The sequence below is a fragment of the Phaseolus vulgaris genome, chromosome 4, assembly GCF_000499845.2.
Source record: "Phaseolus vulgaris cultivar G19833 chromosome 4, P. vulgaris v2.0, whole genome shotgun sequence".
Classification (NCBI taxonomy): Eukaryota; Viridiplantae; Streptophyta; class Magnoliopsida; order Fabales; family Fabaceae; genus Phaseolus; species Phaseolus vulgaris.
The window spans coordinates 12,120,598-12,141,836 of NC_023756.2; the positions used below are offsets into that span (position 1 = coordinate 12,120,598).

Genomic DNA, 21,239 nt, shown 5'->3' on the forward strand with positions numbered 1-21,239 from the left:
ATAAACAATAAAAAAGTTATATTATTATACATTTAAAACAATTCATTATCCCAACAAATTAATAATAATAGTAATAATATAACACATTACGGTGTATAATAGAATTTAATTATAATTTATAAATTGATTTAATTTATATAAAATTTAAGTTTAAAAGTACAAATTAATGTATAATTTTTTATAAATAAGAAAATATTTATCTGTTAATAACAAGTAACTTTATAAATTAGTCTTTATTTTTATAATTTATAATTTATATATGTAATTCACTAACATTTGAGTCACCCAGTTAAACTCTTGAGCAAGTAAAGCCCTCTTTATATTCGTTGGCGAGTTCCTCTGGGGTGTGCAGCACTGAGAGAAGAATCACAGAAAAAGTAAAATCAGCTCTTGAAAAAGATGAGTAGCATCGGAACCGGTTACGATCTATCGGTCACCACTTTCTCCCCTGATGGCCGCGTTTTCCAGATCGAGTACGCTGCCAAAGCCGTCGACAACAGCGGGTACCTTTTCAAATTAAATTTAGTATGTTAATAATTATGATTCTGCTTTTATCATTATGTTTTTGTTGCTGATCTTAGATTTGAAACTTTCTCGCAGAACTGTCATTGGTATCAAATGCAAAGACGGAGTTGTGTTGGTAGGTTTTTGTTTGAATTTCTGCTACATTAGGGTTTTTGTAATTTTTTTTTGAGTTTGGTTTTTGGGTTTAGGGTGTAGAGAAGCTTATTCCGTCGAAAATGATGCTTCCGGGTTCAAACAGAAGAATACACTCGGTTCATCGTCACTCTGGGATGGTACTTTGTCTATAACCTCTTTCTTGTTATTTTACTTTATTTGTTGCTTGTTGCTTATGATATTTGTTTTGATTGTATGATAACCGCAAAGCGATTTGCATAAGAGAGTCGTGGTTTGACTTGCTTTTGTTTGCAAGCTTGACCGTGACTCTTGAAATGCTACTGATGAAGTGATGATTCGGGGCTTTAATAAATGTCCTGTGAGGCAATTGCAGTTGCAATGTCAAGGATTTTTTGTGCTCTCTGCGGTCGCATCAGCTTCATTTGTCCACAATTTTCTGAGTTCATAGTACAACCTTAGTTGCTGCTGTGACCGCTAATTTAAAACTTTGGTTTTAGTGACGTAGGTTAAGAGTGTTATGAGCACTGTCATTTTATATATAGTCAGTAGCTCGAATTGGAAGTGAAATTTGTTTTTGGTTTATGGAAATTCTGATGCATTTATTTCATGCCTTGGTAAGCATAGGAAATCATAGAGTATGACTAGCCAAATGTTAAACAGTGACCATGTTTCAGGAATGTTTCTTATTTATTTATTGATGGGGGATATTAGAGAAGTCATGGAAATCATGATGTTATCAATAAAATACAGTTCAGATTGTTGTGTGCGTATGGTGCCATTTACTAAAGCAAGCATTATACTGTAATCAAGTTAAAGCATTACTTACAGTGATCATACTATGGGGCCCCATGTGTGTCACATCCTGGTTGATTTGGTGTTTTGAACTTCTTTTGATGTGTGCTTTAATCTTCTTCCAATTTTAGGCTGTAGCAGGATTAGCAGCTGATGGCAGGCAAATTGTTGCCCGGGCCAAGTCTGAAGCAACTAACTATGACAGGTTTGCTTCCTTCTCTTGCAACATATACATCTAAAGATGCTTCCTCCCCTCACCCTTTTTATTTATCTAAATATATTGTGAGTACTGTATTGTGTTTTTTATTGTTAAACAAATGTAAATTTTAAGTACGTTTCATTAAGACATTTTCCTGATGGAGAAAAAGTAGTAAGTAGAAAATGTCACAAACTATTAGTTTAGATAGACCAATTGAAGCCCTGTATAATTTGACTTTTTTTAACTTTTCAAGTCAGACTTTAAACCCTTTTCTTGCTCTTTCTCCCACAAAAAAAGTGAGCTTGCAACTTCCATGAAAATTAAGATATCTATATATACTTTTTAGTATGACTAAGTATCTCTTAACTGTGTGATTTATATGTTTGCTTTTATCTTTTGAGAGGAAAACTGTTTATTCTTGCTTGTATATCTTTTCAGCGTTTATGGTGAACCAATTCCTGTTAAGGAACTTGCTGACCGTGTGGCTAGTTATGTGCACCTATGTACACTATATTGGTGGCTCAGGTACAATGACACCTCATCTCTCGTAGTCAATTCAGATCTGTATTTTGTTGTATTTCATATTAATAAGAGATATATTATGGTGCTGCAGACCTTTTGGATGTGGTGTCATACTAGGAGGTTATGACAGGGATGGGCCACAGTTGTACATGGTTGAACCTTCCGGTGTTTCCTATGTAAGCTATTGCTATTCGCTCTTGGATGTTCCATTTTCCCTTTTTGTATTAATTTGTATTTTTGGTATTTGTTCTAGAGATATTTTGGTGCTGCAATCGGAAAGGGCAGGCAAGCTGCTAAAACGTAAGTGTATATTTTGTAGTAACTATGTTTTTGTTTTTACTAAGTCAGTGTATCAAATTTGTGGGGTAGAAAACCAAATGATAATGTGTTCAATTTTTCCCACTTGTTTTCATTTTGATATATGCTTCTAATTACTTGCAATGAATAGACAAAATCAACGAGGCTTAATGTAAATCAGAATCCAATCCAGAATCATTTACCCTTTCACCCCAATTCGAAATACCTTGCACTCTGTTGTATACCTTGGGCCATTTTGATTTGGACAAGAAAAAGAAATTAATGGATTTCTGAATCCTAACAAAATTTAACATTAACTCAGACCTAGTTATTTGGTTGCCAAACTTTGAACTATGGACTGGACCAGCCAGTTCAACCAGGAAACCAATTATCAGTTCAGTATTTAGTTTGTTTGAACCAAAGAACTGCCTAAACTGGTGGACTTGGTTAACTGTGACTCAAATGAGTTCTTGAGATATTAGACTTGTACTCAATATGATATTAAACAATCTTGTTAATTTCTTGGCAGAGAGATTGAGAAGTTGAAGGTTGCTGATATGACTTGTCGACAAGGGGTTATTGAAGTGGCTAAGATGTAAGTAGTATGATTATGATTATTGGCTACAGTATTTGTAGTTGCTTTATTTTTAATATTTTTTATTGGAGACTTGCCCAATTTTTTATTTGGATGCATTGTTGTTTTTCTTTATATATCAACTATTGCTAATTTTGATTAGAGTATCAATGATAATAACTTTGTGTCAAGCAGTATATATGGAGTTCATGATGACGCAAAGGACAAAGATTTTGAACTAGAAATGAGCTGGGTATGCGATGAATCAAACCGTCAACATGAAAAGGTATGCTTGGGTGTGCTTTCAGTTACTTCTATACAGGCAATTTGTTTCAGTTTATGACAATGACAAATATGCCTCGATTGTGACTAGTTGTGGTTTTTACATCTATTTATTTTGCTATCTCATCTAGTATATTATTTTTTAAGTTATACTTTCTAGCCGAGGATAAAAAAATGCAGAAAAATGTTTTTGGAAGGTAAGTTACCGGAAGTGGAAATATTGGCCTGTCAAGTTGGGGGGAAGGGGGCATCTATTTCTTTTGCTATCTCATCTAGTATATTATTTTTTAAGTTATACTTTCTAGCCGAGGATAAAAAAATGCAGAAAAATGTTTTTGGAAGGTAAGTTACTGGAAGTGGAAATATTGGCCTGTCAAGTTGGGGGAAAGGGGGGAGAGCATTGAAGAAGTTGCTAGCTTGGGCTGGCCATTTAAATTATATGGTTGTAGGAAGTACAAGTTCAGTTTACATTTCCTATGCTATTTTGAACTCCCATGGTATTGCATTCAGAGTGGATTTTACTTTAACTATTTGTGTGGGGTAAAAAGATTATCACAGTACAAAGCATCATTAGTCTAGTATGACTGTTGTTCAGATACTGCGTAGCTTTATGCATGTGTGCATGCGCTACCTTTTACATCTTTTTGGTTTCTGACTCATGAAATTTATCCAAGGAATGTTTCTGGACTGTCCCTGTTTCATTGTCATAATCTTCTATGGCTCAGGACTCCCATAATATAGATTTTTTTTCTGCACTTTTGTTTTGTTATTTTGACTTCTGTTTGCAATTTCTTCCTCCCTGTGAAGTGGAGCAAGCTAAACCTCTAGCATCCTTGTCCTTTGGATCCTCTCAGGTGATAACTAAAATATCAGTGGGCAGTTTTTATCCTCTAATAGCTTTTTGTATCTCTTTTGATGAGGAATTCATCTAATTCGCATAAAATGACCTAAATTTATTTTAACGAGTACCCTTGGAAATCTCTGCCAACTAGGTCCAACACAGTTGATGGATAATTGAGTTTTATTAGCACGTTGCCTAGGGTTTGATTCCTTGTCATGTAACTGGAGAAAACTTGGGAGAAACAAAACCCAGTGTGGTCTCTACATCTAGAAAGGAATTAGTGTGTTCAGTCATTCTCTCAAAAGAGGCTAGCCTTTGAGTTAGAATGTTGATGTTGTTGTTGCTGTGACTTTTTTGGGTTAGAAATTGTTTGCCTGGAATTATAGTTTTTTTCTTTTAGTTTTTGAGATTTGTTATTCATATGGTACTGTATACTGGGCAGGTCCCAGACGAGCTTCTAGAAGAGGCTAAAGCAGCCGCCAAAGCAGCTCTTGAAGAAATGGATGCAGATTAATAGACTATAAATGTTTATTCCAAAGTTGTATGACGTAACTTTGTAATTGAGCATTTGGAACATCTATAGGAAATGCAAAGGCTTCACTACTTGGATTTTGTATGCTTCCTTAATGCCCTTGATTTCATGTTTCTGGATAATTTGAGAATTGAAGTTCAAAGTGTTGAATTTTATCTATCAAATTCGATTTCTCCACACCATTGACTTTAGTTTATGTCATCTATCTTCATGTCTTTATGCTTTCGTAGGATTAGAACCACATCTTTATATTCCGTTAAGCTAATGTTTTTTATGGGTCTTGTTAATCGTTAAACTCTAGGAAGAGACAAATCATGCAATGAAATCGTGTCTTATATTGAGAAAAGGAAGCCAACATAATAAATAGAGAAGATTTTATGAAGGTGTAATACGGGAATAAATAGAAGGGTCATAATAATATGTAATTTAAATATTCTTGATTCTAGAAGATCTTTTTTATATATATAATTTAAATATTCTTGATTATATAAGATACATTTTTTGATTTTATAATTATATCGCTCTTTTTCAACCTAAAGCATACAAGTCATGTTTGCCTGATTTGCTCGAAGTATAATTGATTATTGGTCTTTTTGTTAGTCAATTGTTAATTAGAGTTAACAAATTTAGAGGTGATGTTCTCTCATAACAATTCATTTCAATATAATGCTTCATTCATAATTTTAATCCTAATCCTGATCTTGATATAGACCACACAAATATGTCTTTTTTAGGGTTCACTTGATCACAAAAGGATATAAATATTTCTCACATTTTCTTAATTGCTATTTTATACATTTTCTTAATTGCTATTTTATCACAAAGATGTTTCTTTGAAGTGTTTTAGGATCTCAAACGATTGCACCTTCAATAATTTGAAGGAAAAAGTGCATTTTTTTGGGTCTTCCTAATGATAGAGGATTCAAGAAGTTTTCCCATCATTAACCTAAAGTCACATGTGATGTGATGATTTAATTATGTATGGTTTAGATATTAATTGATTCTCAATTTCCTTTCAATATTTTGATTGTATGATATATTTATAACATCTATTAGATAAATTATTATGTTTCTAAACTCACCTAGGACAAACTCTTCTACAAACTTTAAGTTCGTTATTTCCACCGAATAATAACTTACTTCGATGGCATTATTTTATGTGCTACCACCATATAAGTTCTAGAGTATTAATTACAAATATTGTAACCCTAAAATGATGGTCATTCAACAGATCGACTTTCACTCAACTTTTTGGTAAAGTATTTGAAATCAACTATTAGTATCTAATTCAAGTAGTAAATCAAAAAACTTATTCACAACTCAATAAAAATGAAAACTAACACTTGATGGTAAATAAAAATCAAGTGTTGAAAAAAGATACAAGCTCCAAGATTCTAAGTGTTCAATATGAAAAAATATGTAGCAAAATTGAATTGTTTATTTAAATAAAAGATTTGTGAAGAGGTTATGACTTAAAAAATTTATAAAATTCTAATAATTTTATTAAATATAATATTATTATTACTGAATGTATAAATAAATTAAGACATTATTTTATAATACATGATATTAATATATTTAATAGTTATTTTTTAAAATAATCTATTATTAATGTATTTTATATGTAAAAATCACTAATTTTTTTTATCTGATTTTAGATAATTAAAAAAAGTACATAATAACTTTATTAATAATTCAATTATTGATTTTCTTGATAAAATTTAATTAAATGTTAAAAAGTTGTTCTTTTACTCCTATTATTTAAACTAAAAACCTTAAATAGAAATGAAATAATTAAATTAATTAACATATTTGTATATATTGAAAAATTAATTAGTAATATTAAAATATCTATACATATTAAATAGAAATTAAATAATTAAATTAATTATAAATATTAAAATATTTGCAGTTATCCAGGAAAAAAAGTATTTAGATTAATATAAAATATTAAGAAAATATTTTTTTAAAATTTATTTAAGGGTACGTTGTTTCAGAAAAAAAATTAAAAATATGATCTTTAAAAAAAATCTAAAATGAAATTAAAATTAAAAAATAATTAATTCTTACCGATTCTAAATCTGCAATTTAGAAAAAAAATGAGATTGATGATGCTGAGGAATCGATTTTAAGTAATCCATTTCTCACCTTGAGACTATATGTGTCACTTTTGTAAATTAAAGGTTATTGTCAGCAAATAAAATTAAAATACAAGATATTTTTTCTTAAAAGAATCTCCATTAAAGCATTACTAAATAAACACGATAATTAAGAATTTAAAATGAAAAAATAAACAATAATTAAGAATTTAAAATGAAAAAATAAACGATAATTAACTCTTCTCCACTTAGTTTTAGATATACTTGTTGAGTACTGATATTTTGACACCTCCATTTGTGTTGCTCCATAATACATCCGCCTGACGTGGGACTTTTAATACTAAACAAATAGTGTGTGGGTCCCAGTTGTTGAGGTGAAAAATTTGAAAAGAAAAGTTTCTGAAATGAAGAACGTTTGAAAGGTGTGTTTCAAAGGTAGGATTCGGAAGGTGCGTTTCAAAGGGAGATCATTTGCGTTTGAGGGTTGTTGGTTGCGAACGAAGATGTGCGATTTTGTGTGTGCCGTTCAGCGAAAGCAAGAGCGGGATTTGGAAGGATTAGCGTTTTCGATTGCGGCGACTTTCGTTTAAGAGTGTGATTTTCATTGAGATATGTATTTTGCTTCGTTTGATACGAGATTATTTGATTATTGCTTTGCTTTCCATTCTTTAGCGTTGAGTGTAGTGTAATTTCGTTTGTTTGTTTGGTGTGTGGTTTAAACAAGCAAGAAAGCATGATATCGATAACCCTTGCCTCCCCCCTATAAAAAATAGACTAACAGGGTGGTGGAAGTTATTAAGGGTTCAAAACCAATGGATGGGTGTGTGAGACACTAATGTAACAAACAACTATAGGGTCGACCATCCAATTTAAATTATCACGGTTTACTGGTTGATGGGGGTTATATGACATGCGTGTTATTTTGATAATCACGACCACTTAGTTGTAGAAGTCTTCAAATTCTTTTTGTCCTCCTTCGTTATAAAAGTATAGTACTTTTTCTTAATAGTATCCTTTTTCATGTTAGTTATTGAAGAAATTCTTGGACAGTATTCTTTTATCTTCCTCTAAATTCCTTTCTACTTGCTAATGATGTGCCACCTAGTGCCACCTAGTGGTGGAAAAGACAAGTGTGGCCGCTTCTTCTTCTTTAGGAAGAAGTCACGGGAGGAGAGGTTATTTTCTGTTTCTAGATTTTGTTTCAGTTTTTTGAAGAAGAAATTTACTTCATGTAAGTTTTTCTGTTAAGTATTTTTTTTTTCAGAATTATATGCCTTTTTTCTTAAATGAAAGGTAGTCTGGTTAAAAGGATAAATCAAAACCTAAGAAAATATTTCTATTTGAGAGATGAACTGTGTCAATAATCCGTGTCTCAAAACCTTGTCTATTGGGATTTTTTTTATTGGCTTGATTGCTCCCATTTCTAAGTGTATGTTGCCCTGTTTGATGAGCTGAAGACAAGTGTCAATTGATGCCACTTTTATGATGATACTGCTTACTAATTGCTTGGAATTAAATTCTAGTGTATACTAATTCTGATCCTTAACTCTTCTTCCATGGCATACCCTGTATTCAATATTTAAAATTGATAAAAACTATTAGGATAGATCTAACACTACATCTCGGAAATACATGATTGATCTGTTGTCCTTCATGGATTAACCCTTGTTTGTTAGAGATAATTGCAGCATGGATCAGCTGGAGTTTATCCTGTTTTATAGTTCATCGAAAAGATGAAATAAGGATTCAAGAAATAACCAAAAGAATGAAAACTACTACTAATAAAATATTTGATAGCATTTGAAAAGAAGATCAGCAAAAGTCCTAAACTATTTGTTTTGCATCCATCTCTATAGTATCAGTTTATGGCTTAAATCATTCTGAAGATCCTGGCAGAAGGACGATACCTATTGTTCGTTGAGGTCAATATACAAACTACAAACATGTTTATTGAAGTCTGGTTTGAGGAATAAAAGCTAACATGCATTCTGTAATGATCTCCTGACAAGCTTTTACAAATAATTTCTTAATAGCGAGATTAAAATAGAGATATGATTGCTCTTTGTATGGAGAAAACTTTATTAGAAGAAGTGTATGTTGGTTTGGTTCTGAAAAGGAAACATTCACACAAATTATTTTTTCTTAATTTTAAATCAACGAAGATTAAATAAAAAGGAAGATTTACCTCAAAGTTAGGATTATTATAGTCATTTTTGTGTTGTTTGCAAAGTCCTAAAGGGGGAATTGTTTGGGGTATCATATCTACCCACACATAAATGAAGACCTCCTATGAAAGCTACTATATTTCTTTTATTGTGACATGTATGCGCATCTACAATGACTGTGTTCTCACGATGGGTATAGATTGTTCCAGCTTCCTAACAATCAAGTATAAAGCAAAAAGTAAGTCATCTTTAAACACAATTACAATATACTACATAGGTTACATGGAATAAATATGTACACACTTGTGAGCATTTAAGTTTCCCATATGACTTTTACATGTCTTGTGTTTGTGTGTGTTATGAGTTGTTGGCTTTGAATTTAATGTGAATGTTTGCAACGTTGTCTGTCTATGAAGGAATTTTTGCACTGTGATTTTGTCTAGCAATGTTGTTCCCAAAATAAAGGTTGTAACCTTGTACACTTTAAATCATTAAAGAAACTTGTTTCAGGATATAATGTCAATTAGCGGATGTTCAGATGAGGAGGTTCTTACGATTGATCGTCATCCTGAGGGTCAAGCCAAGGTTTCTTTGAAATGATGTTTTTTTGTTTTAAAGTAGACATGATATTTATATTTATTTATCTTTAATTTTAATTATTATAGTTTATTTGTATTTGATTTGATATACAGGTGTTTAGGCATAATTTCAGATCAAAGCGTTTGGTTGTTGTGAACATGGTTTTAAATTTGCATCAAAAGAGCATTATACAGTCCACCCCATTTGGATGGCTTTTGTTTGTTCGTGAGGAAATCAAATTGAGCCGTGGACTTTTAAGTAAGTTATGTAGTCCTTGGGTGGAGAGGAAGCAAAGTTTTTCAATTCAGTATAAATTTGTGTTGTTTAATTTGATAGATGTGTGTTTAGGTGTAGGTCTTAGAGTAGGTGGTAGAAAAAATGATTTAAGGAAAAGTAGTATTATATCTCGCATTAGGAGTTTTTTGTTAAGAAGTGTTGAAGATGAATGAAGCTTAGTCTCTACCTAGCCTTAGTGTGTTTGATGTAGAATTTAGCTAGTTTGCTTTGAAGGTTGCAATGTGTCTTAGATGATCTTGTACTTTAGGTTTGTGTATGTTCAAGGTTGCCTTTTGCTACATGACCCATCCTAGATGCCAAATCAAGGTAGTAAGATCAAGCACATGATGTGGTTAAATGGTTTTGGAAAAGTTTTTTTAAAGTTTTCTTAAAAGGTTTTTCAGTAGGAAAATAGATGTGTGCTTGTTCTTGAAGAACCTTGTGCTGGATGAAGGTGTTGGTACTGTCTTGAAGCAAATAGAACAACTGGTTTATGTTCTTGCATCACATTTTCAGGTGTAATCTTTCCCTTATTCGTTCTTGTAATAGGTGTAAGTGTTAGTCACTCTTGATAGGATTTCTTGGAGTGCAAGGTGTGCTGAAATAGTGTTTTTCAGCCTTGTTTGTTGAAGTTCTTGTAGGGTTCAAGAACTGTTGTGTATGCTGTAATTGATTGTATCTGTTTTAGTGGATTCCACCTTGGAGTAAGGTGAATTGGACGTAGCTCTTGATGAGTGAACCAGTATAAAAATTCTCTTGTGTTTCTCTTCTCATCCCTGCACTTATTTCTGAGTTTTCATATAATCTGTCAAGAAAGGAATCTGTTCTTTTGAATCTAAATCTGTTAACTCTGGACCTGATAAAATCTGTCATTCTAGTTTGTTAATCAATCTTCTAAACATAAATCAAGCTGCTGTGTGAATCTGTAATATGGCTAAAGTGTGAATTGTTTTCCTTGACTGAACTGTGACATTTGTTCATTCTCCTAGATGCTTTGTGTTAAGTAAAATTGATTAATCTTGTGATATAATCTGCAACTTTGTAAGCTGTAAAAGTTAATCGATTTGTTTCTGTTATTCTTGCTGGTTGATCTAAACCTTGTTGATGAAGTTCTGTTTGTGCTAAAGTCATTTGGAAAATCAATCTGTTTCATTTAAAATCAATATGTTCTTTTCATCTCTGTTACACTGTAAATCAGTTTCTTTTGCGAAAATTTGATAAGCTCAATTCACCCCTCCCCTCTTGAACTTAGACACTGTTTAACTCTAACAAGGTGATGTAATTGTGGAAATGATATATTCTGTAATTTTGAAACTTGGGAATGAGATTTCCTCAGAGGACTTTTGTAAGTTGTATATCTTGTTAGGTTTGTCGGAGTTTATTCTCCCTACTAGATTGGGTTTAGTTCATGATGGGTTGTTTAACCTTGATGATTTAGACAAACTTGATATGTATAATTGCGGGGGGTTAGTGTATGAGATTTTGGTTGATAGTTTGTGTTCAGCTTCAAAATCGATTACACAGGGAAATATGTCGTATATCCATGTGGATGGTTGCGTTTACCTCTTGTAGGTAATATGAAACATTTTTCTTATTGATAAATGTTTGTAATAATTTTGCATGTGTTTGACCTTTTAATAAATGATTTTTTTGTATTCATTGTTCAAATATGGGCGATGGAACATTTGTTCTCTTATAAGCACCAAGTACCTACGAGTGGGAATAAATATCCCCGTATCATGCATTGGATGGATGTTAGAGTTGGTGATCATGAACTTGAACGTGGTCTGCGTAAGAATAAGGTATTTTTTTATTTATTGTAATTTGTATTACATTAAACCATTCTCATAAAATGAAATGTAATCCGAACTGGACCATGAATTTTGTCCCCCATTGGTGTTCATCTCTTCAATTACATGAGTATGCAACAACAAACTCTATTATTAATATTAAGAAACACTAACCGCAAAAAACAAATTGAATGAAAAGCGATTCAACACTCCAAAATGAACAATTTGATTCATATTTAAGAAGTCGGTTACAAATAACATAACCTACAAGCACATTCAACACAACTAAGTAAATATTACAAGTAAATAGAAGAAATACTACAATATGTAGATTTTTACCGTGTTGTCAACTCTTGACCGCGACCTTAATGATTGCAAATCCAGCCTCGTCAAGATATTGTTTTGTATATCCATAATGACACTACAACATTTAACACCAACTCAATAATCAAGCAATAAAAACAAATGAAATCATGGCTACCATTACTTAAGTATATGTACTTACCGTTTCATGTCAAACTTTAATGCAAAAAAAGTTTTATAAATTTTGGAAATATCCAATGAGGTTAGACCAGCACAGGTTGCCCCATGAGAGGTTGGGTTGGCTCCACGCAAAAATCCAACTAACCACTCTTTTTCTTTAACAAGCATTTGTCGAACCTCTTTAAGATAAATATCCAAATGATCAATTTTTGTCTTGTTATCTGCAACTTTCTTCTCACAAAGTTTGTGCTGGTAAAGTAAGTCGACCCACTCACTTTTACCACCACTACCTTCCCCAACACCCTCATCAGAATCTGCTAAGGCTTCTTTCAAAATTTGGATTCATTCCTCTTCAACAGTTACTGACCAATCCCATACAATCTGAAAAAACAATTAAATTGTAGTTAATCAAAATATGTTGCAATAACATGCACAAAAAAACTTAACAAATCGCAAATATACCTTAGCAGATAAAAACACTTCATGTAACCTTCCACGATAATTAACACACGACCAGTACACAAATTGTGGAAAACTAATACACTGAGCACGGTCACCAACACCCACATGGTGGACCGCCCACATCTATTTCCAAAAACATAATTTTAACTAACCTGCAAAACGGCGACACAATCTTCCAAATATATTTCACTAACACTCTTCTCTTCATAGTAAACTTGGGATGCCCTCGTCAAAGTTGTAACTAAGACATTATACATTGCACCCCCCAATTATATAATTCTAATGCATCTAAATTGTCTAAACATTTAAAAACAAAAGAAGTAAATGTTCTAGGATCATAAAAAACACATAACCCTAACAATATGCATAACCTAACAAAATTATCAACACTTTTTTTTTGTTCAAATTATTTTCCTACAACTTTTTCAAAATTGTTGATAAATTCATTTCCTTCGCATCATCAAACAATCTATTCACCACATCTCCCCCGTCATTCTCCATTTTCACCTCCTCCCCACAACCGACAATCCTAATACAAATCACACATCAACAACTGAAAAGGAACTAAACTTTTTCTAATCATAAATGTTTCCTTATCGGATGCCCATCTACTTAATAGCTCTCCCATGAGACTGTTAGAAATGTTCATGACTTTGTCCATTTCAACCATCCACTTAAAAGAAGTTTGTTTAATCTTTTTTGTTGAAAGCTACTAAGCTTACGGTTGACATGAACAATATATTAAGTCAGCACATTGTGCCTAACTCGTACCTGCAACATCACAACATAAAACAATACCACACATTTTATTTATTCAACAATGTCAATACACTAAATATTCAACTATTATGAACAAAATGTAAAATTAGTCCCTTCGATTCAATTTTTGCATGAGACAAAATTCTTGAACTATAAACTTTCCATTCTCTAAAATTTCACAAACAATTCATTTAATAAAAAACAAAATCAATGACCACCATATCATGCTAAAACCAACTCAATTAACAATCATATCCTCCAACTATGTGTCACTTACACACAACATTCAATTCCAGTTCCAGAAATCCAAAAAAAGAATTGAAGACAATGAACATGCAGAAAGTTATTTATGGGTCCCCACTTACACTATAAGGGTTCCAATGACCACCACATCATGTTAAAACTCACCCAATTAACATTCATACCATCCAACTATGTCTCAACTACACACAACATTCAATTCCAGGAATAAAAAAAAATTAAGACAATGAGCATACAAAAAGTTATTCATGGGTCCCCACTTATTAACACATGGGTCCAAAATTACACTATAAGGGTTCCAATGACCACCACATCATGATAAAACTCACCCAATTAACATTCATATCATCCAACTATGTCTCAACTACACACATCATTCAGCTCCAATTCCATAAAAACCAAAAAAAAAATTAAGACAATGATCATTCACAAAGTTATTCATGGGTCCTCGCTTATTAACACATGGTTCCCCACTTACACTATAAGGATTCAAATGACTACCACATCATGCTAAAACCCACTCAATTAACATTCATAGCATCCAATTATATCTCAACTAGACACAACATTCAGTTCCAGGAATCCAAAAAAAAAAAAGAATTGAAGACAAACAATGAGCATGCAGAAAGTTATTCATGGGTCCCCACTTTTACTATAAGGGTACCAATGACCACCACATCATGTTAAAACTCACTCAACTAATATTCATATCATCCAACTATGTCTCAACTGCACACAACATTCAGTTCCAGTTCTAGGAATAAAAAAAAATGAAGATAGTGAGTATGCAGAAAGTTATTCATGGGTTCCCATTTATTAACTTTTTGCATGCTCATTGTCTTCAATTCTTTTTTTGGATTCCTAAAACTGAAACTGAATGTTGTGTTTAAGTGACACATAGTTGAAGGGTATGACTGTTAATTGGGTGGGTTTTAGCATGATGTGAGGGTCATTGGAACCCTTATAGTGTAAGTGGGGACCCATGTGTTAATAAGTGGGGACCCATGAATAACTTTGTGCATGATCATTGTCTTAATTTTTTTTTTGGAATCCTAGAACTGGAACTAAATGTTGTGTGTAGTTGACACATAGTTAGATGGTATAAATGTTAATTGAGTGGGTTTTAGCATGATGTGGTGGTCATTGGAACTCTTATAGTGTTAATGGGGATCCATGTCTTAATATGTGGAGACCCATGAATAACTTTCTGTATGCTCATTGTCTTCATTATTTTTTTGAATTCCTAGAACTGGAACTGAATGTTGTGTAGTTGACACATAGTTGGATGTTATGAATGTTAATTGGGTGGGTTTTAGCATGATGTGGTGGTCATTGGAACGGTTATAGAGTAAATGGGGACCCATGTGTTAATAAGTAGGGACCCATGAATAATCACTACAAAAAATCTTGGATAAAGTGACAGTTTTAATATGGCGGTTATTAATAACCGCCACAATTTTCCGTATAATACGACGTTTTAATAACTGTCACAATTATCCTAAATAAAATGTCGCGTTTTTCTTTCCTCCATACACCATTTCTCATTATTCCCATTTTTTTTTAAACTTGTTTTGACTCTTGAAAACTAAATCCTACCACTTTTCACACTTTTGAAAATCCCGCGTTTTCCTTCCCTCCATACACCATTCTTCACACTTTTCATTCCCTCTCTCTCACGAAATCCTACCATTTTTTCCCCTCTCTCTTTCTCTCTGCAAAACCCTAGCTCTCTTCAGTACACACTCACGAAACGCAAGCTCTCTTCACTCGCGTTCACTCTCGCATCGCTGTCTGTGAACCCTAGCTCTCTTCACTCTCATGTTCACACGTTACACGGTTCGCGATTGTCCGCCATCGTCCGCCACTCTCTGCCATCGTCCGCCACTATCCGCCACTGTCTGCCATCGTCACCTCCTCCGCCATCTGTTGTTCAAGTTCAAAATCTACTACAGGATTGTTCCTAATTTGTGAAATCTATTGTTCTTAATTTGTCAAATACTTGTTACATGATAAATGTTGATCAATTAGGGAGGAATGGGTTTGAGAATCAGAATGTATGACAGGATAATGTGCTTTGTGAATTGTTACATGGTTGCACATTTGGAAGCAATTAATCGGCAGAATACTGCGCAATCTTCTTAAGGTATTCTTAAATTGCATTGATATGTGGGTTACTTTAATATTAGCTAGCGTGCATGACTATGATATTTGCCATTGTTGTATATGATTGTACAAATTAAGTTGCTCTCCTGTTTCCTGGGCCTAATTATCCGATGGCTTAATAATCTTTCTAGTTCTAGTGGGGTTTTCATCCCTGTTACATCATTGGTGCTGGATGTTTTAGAATACAAAATTGCCAAGGACAATGGGAACCGTAAAGGTTAGATGAATTTGACACCACCCTTGCCCCCAACACAATAATTTCTTTGGTTTAAACAATTATACATATCTAATATCATTCGGCCTCTTTCGTAGCACATATATGGACCATTTACTTGATCATTATAGTTGACAGTTTAAAATTACTGCAGCTTCCAAAGCATTGGTTAAAATCACGTGGCTTCCAAGAAGAGTGTATCTTATCCGCCTGTGAACCCCTTTCAGAGCACTTTGCACAATGGAGCTATCATATATCATTTCCTGAGCTAGCGACAACTCCACTTAAACACCTAAAGAAGGTCTTTGAGAAAACTTCTATTGAGAGTTTCAGACATGTTATTAAGCGTTTCATTGATCAGGTGAGTAAAGTAATCATGTTTTCCTGTTTGTCTATTAAGAATATTACATGCCATCTTGAATTTTGACATTTAGTTGAATGTCTGTAAGACTAGTTGAATCTTCAAGTCACTATCACATAGCAAACTGGCTATCATTGCTGTAAGTTCTGTTATGAGTGCAATTTAGATTGCCCTGTTCTGTCATCAATTTTGCAGCATGTTACTTGATCACCACTATTGCTTTTCTATTTTCTGTTTTTCTTGTTGGTATAGTTTGTCATCATTGAAACCCTTTGACAGGTATGATGCTTGCATGGATGTGACTGATAGTGATCACAAATCTGTCCAGTGTAAATTCAATGTAAAAATTTCTCATATTGATAGATCAATAAGGAGAAACGAGTTTGGGGTGATTATGAAATCAAATGAGAAAATAAGATATGTTCTTGAAGATTTATGTTATGTTCCAGAAGCCACTCTCAGCCCAAACAGTTTAGTCCTCCAGAACATGGACACTTCGTTCTTCCTTATTACTAACAGAAGTACAGAAGATAAGGCTATATATAAAATTACTTGTCAAGGCATCTCAATAGTCAAGAGTGATGGACATGCACCTGAATATAGTCCAAGAGGTGGCTTTGACTTTCCTAGATGGCTTGAGGTATTGTATCTTTTACCTTCAGATTCTCTATAATGCACTTCACCCGTTTCAGATTCCCTTCTCTGAAAATATAAAACAGTAAACAATTTTCAAACAGATCAAGCTTTTACTGTTAACACAATTGGATTCCTTAATCAAAGTTTGGACTTCGATTTTAGCTTCAGCATAAACTTCATCTGCTCCAAATGGGTAATCCACTAAGAGAGATTAGTTGGATGTCGAATATAAGCGTTGAAATACCCGTACGTTAATTAAATATATTTTTTATCATATGATTAGCAGAATTTTGGTTTTAGGTTTTATTAAAAAATTGTTTTTGATCTTTATAAAATTTTCTTTTTAGTTTTTTTTTTAGTTCCTTAAAATGTTTTTCTATTTTAATTTAAAAATTAAAATTAAACTTTACTGAAAAGGATGTAAAAAAATAGTCTAAACTACCATAAATATTAAAGACTAGAAATAATACATTGTATTTATATTATTATTATTATTATTATTATTATTATTATTATTATTATTATTATTATTATTATTATTATTAAACTTCAGATTTCCAGCAATTACATTACCGGTGATTTATACTAGAAATAATTTGTTTGGATGATTCCACTAATGACTTCTTGCGCAGCATTCATGAAGGCCTCCATTGGAATTTGAGAAAGACACAATCATTTGATGGCCCTTGAGAAACATGACAAAATCTCATTATCCATCTTTCTTAGTAAGTCTGTAGAGAGCATTGTAGTTGGAAACTGGTTAGTTCTTCATCAACAATATCTAGAAGCAACTTTAATTTTAGTATAGTTTTAGTTTAGAGTAAATTATTCCCCTCTGCACCTTATCCTCTCTTATTTTATCATGTATACTCCTTTGAGAAAGAGATGAATATAAATTATTCATAATACCATTGATTTTATGTTTCTTTCAGCTCAAGTATCATGACACGGGTAGAGAGAAGGATTGTCTTCCTCAAGTTGGGCAATGGAACATGATGAACAAGGTACTTGTGTACATTATATGATAATAATATAAAATGTGTGTTTTTTTTTTATCTTTAATGGTTTAAAGATGTGAGCCGTATTAGGTTAATTAGTTTTTAAGTTTGAGTGAAATTCTAATACATGCATGGTTACAAGGTGTTTGTCTTTTGAATGACTTTATTAGGATGTCTGACTTGTTTTTTGCAATTAGATTATTTCTTAACTTTTTCTTTATGAATAATAATTTTCTATTTCTTTCAGAAAATGGAGAATGGGGGTACTGTTAACAACTGGTTATGCATAAATTTTTCAAAGAGTGTTCAAGATAGTGTTTCTCGTGGCTTTTGCTATGAACTTGCTCAGATGTGCTATATATCTGGCATGGTTTGTATACATCCTCTTTAATCAATTTGTTTTGCATGCAGCTTGCTTGATTGCTTGACTCATTTGTTTTATGTGCTCAGACATTTAATCTCGAGCCAATTGTCCCACTGGTTAGTGCTCGCCCTGATCAAGTGGAGAAAGATCTGAAAACTCGTTATCATGATGCAAAGAATAAGTTTCAGGGAAGGGAGGCTGATTTGCTCATTGTTATTTTGCCTGACAATAATGGATCTCTTTATGGTTGGTGCATTGACTGTGATCGTTGTAACTTGTTTTTTTTTTATGCACACGTATATGTGAAAATATCTTAATTTTGTATTATTTTTTCTGTAGGTGACCTCAAATGTATATGTGAGACAAATCTTGGACTAGTTTCACAATGTTGTTGGATTAAGCATGTGTTTAAAATGAGCAAGCAATACCTTGCAAATTTTGCATTGAAAATTAATGTAAAAGTGTCTGGAAGAAATACTGACATTTTCTTTACCTATTTAAATAATAATGGTGTGTTAAAACTGCAGGTTGTGGCTTCTCAAGATTATCCTGAAATTACAAAGTAGGCTGGTTTAGTCTGAGCCCAAGTTCATAGACAGGAACTCATTCAGGATCTTTTCAAGCAATGGCAAGATCCAGTTAGAGGAACAGTGACTGGTTCTTTATCACCTAATAAAATAATAGAATCAAGTAATAGGACCAAGTGCTCGAAGCAAATTGATTAGGGATGTATGAACTTTTGAACAATTATGTGTTGTAATTTTAAATTTGATTAGGGATGTATGAACTTTTTATGTGTTTTAATTTTTAATTACATATAAACTTTTGAATATTATTATTTGTGTTTTAATTTTCAATGAAATGAATGGATGATTATAACTTTATACATTATTTTATTTTATTATGAAAAGGTGGTAGTTAAATTTTATAATTGTATAAAAAAATTTATAAAAAAAGGTGGTGGTTATATTTTATTTATTCAGAATTAAAATTACATTAGTTAAAAATGCCACTACTTACGTATATAATGGCGTCGGAATCTTCTTCAATGAATGTAAATTGCGACAGTTATAACTGACACTACTTATGTATATTATGGCGCCAGAATCTTCTTCAATGAATGTAAATTGCGACAGTTATAACTGACACTTGTTACATATAAAAACCGCCACTACTTACACTATGTTTAAAGTGGCGGGTGTTGCGGCGGGTAACATAAAACCGCCACATTAAACTTTGTGGCGGCCAGTTCTATGGCGGTTTGGGAAACCGCCACAAGCGTATATTGTGGCGGTTATAAACGTCACTTTATACAAAAAAAACCGCCACAATATACACTTTTTTTTTAGTGAATTTTGTGCATGTTCATTGTCTTAATTTTTTTTTTAGATTCCTGGAACTGCAATTGAATGTTGTGTGTAAGTGACACATAGTTTGAGGGTATGATTGTTAATTGGGTGGGTTTTAGCATCATGTGGTGGTCATTGATTTTGCATGTACTTTTTTTATTTTGTTTTTCAATAAATGAATTGTTTATGAAAGTTTAGAGAATGGAAAGTTCATTGTTCAAGAATTTTGTCTCTCATGCAAAAGCTGAATCGAAGGTACTAATTTTACATTTTGTTCATAATAGTTGAATATTTAATGTATTGACATTGTTAAATAAATAAAATTGGTGGTATTGTTTTATGTTGTGATGTTGCAAGTACGAGTTAGGCACAATGTGCTGACTTAATATATTGTTCATGTCAACCAAAAGTTTAGTAGCTTTCAACAAAAAATGATTAAACAAACTTCATTTAAGTGGATGGTTGAAATGGACAAAGTCTTGGACATTTCTAACAGTCTCATGAGAGAACTATTAAGTAGATGGGCATCTGATAAGGAAGCATTTAGGATTAGAAAAAGTTTAGTTCCTTTTTCAGTTGTTGATGTGTGTTTTGTATTAGGATTGTCGGTGATGGGGAGGAGGTGAAAATGGAGAATGACGGGGGAGGTGTGGTGAATAGATTGTTTGATGAAGGAAAAGAAATGAATTTATCAACAATTTTGAAAAAGTTAGAGGAAAAAAATTTGAACAAAACAAAAAAAATGTTGATGATTTTGTTAGGTTATACATATTGCTAAAGTTATGTGTTTTTTATGTTCCTAAAACTTCTAGAACATTTACTTCTTTTGCTTTTAAATGTTTAGACAATTTAGATGCATTAGAATTATATAATTGGGGATGCAATATATAATGTCTTAGTTACAACTTTAATGAGGACATCCCTAGTTTACTATGAAGAGAAGAATGTTAGTGAAATATATTTGACAGGTTGTGTCGCTGTTTTGCATGTTAGTTAAAATTTTGAAAATTATGTTGTATTAAATTATTAATGATTTTGTTTAATTGTTAATTACTTGTGTATTATGTTTTTGAAAATAGGTGTGGCGGTCCACCATGTGAGTGTTGGTGACCGTGCCTAGTGTATTGGTTTAATCATGCATGGGACATGCATACTTTGATGTGACTTGAGTAGCATCATAGAATCAACAATACTAGCAAAACCTCTTCTGGTCAAGTCTGAAGTTTCTTTGTCATTTGACACTGTACCAGAACTAAGGATACACCATCTGATCCCCCCAGGTCAAAGGCAAATTGGTCTTCGAGTGAAAGATTCTAAAACCCAAATATCACTAAAGGCAGACAATTAAATGTGAACTAACTAAAACTAGTATAAAACGAAAATGCTATATTATGTGTCATCCATCAGTCAGCCTAAACCAATTAGAGTCCTAAACCAGCACAAATTACAGAACGACGAGCTACTTGATAAAATGAACATAAGTTTAAAATCACTGGTTTTTTAAGTAAATGAGATCCTCCCTCTTTTTTCAGGGAACATCAAGGTTGCTGAATTTTTCATCTATCTATGCCAGCAAAAAAAATCACAAGGATCTAAATTAAT

General features: G+C 32.6%; 1 protein-coding gene and 1 long non-coding RNA gene across 2 annotated transcripts; both read left to right on the forward strand.

Annotated features, from left to right (window-relative positions):
• Window positions 1–259: 259 nt before the first annotated feature.
• LOC137837292 (proteasome subunit alpha type-3) lies at window positions 260–4,855 on the forward strand. The gene is made up of 10 exons (XM_068646257.1): window positions 260–503; window positions 601–640; window positions 714–797; window positions 1,563–1,636; window positions 2,069–2,155; window positions 2,244–2,328; window positions 2,406–2,452; window positions 2,979–3,044; window positions 3,219–3,309; window positions 4,589–4,855. Exons 1-10 carry the CDS (start codon window positions 400–402, stop codon window positions 4,658–4,660), a joined length of 750 nt encoding a protein of 249 aa, XP_068502358.1. The 5' UTR covers window positions 260–399; the 3' UTR covers window positions 4,661–4,855.
• An 11,163-nt stretch (window positions 4,856–16,018) lies between these two features.
• On the forward strand, window positions 16,019–17,828 carry LOC137836429 (uncharacterized). Its single transcript, XR_011085266.1, has 3 exons — window positions 16,019–16,290; window positions 16,570–16,930; window positions 17,559–17,828. It is a non-coding gene; the product is annotated as an uncharacterized lncRNA (long non-coding RNA).
• The last annotated feature ends 3,411 nt before the right edge of the window (window positions 17,829–21,239 follow it).

Excerpts from the sequence above, each read along its gene's own strand:
- LOC137837292 (XM_068646257.1), top strand. The coding sequence starts at position 400 with ATGAGTAGCATCGGAACCGGTTACGATCTATCGGTCACCACTTTCTCC. Across the intron at positions 504-600 it reads AAAGCCGTCGACAACAGCGG|AACTGTCATTGGTATCAAAT; the intron begins GTACCTTTTCAA and ends ACTTTCTCGCAG. Across the intron at positions 2,453-2,978 it reads GGCAGGCAAGCTGCTAAAAC|AGAGATTGAGAAGTTGAAGG; the intron begins GTAAGTGTATAT and ends ATTTCTTGGCAG.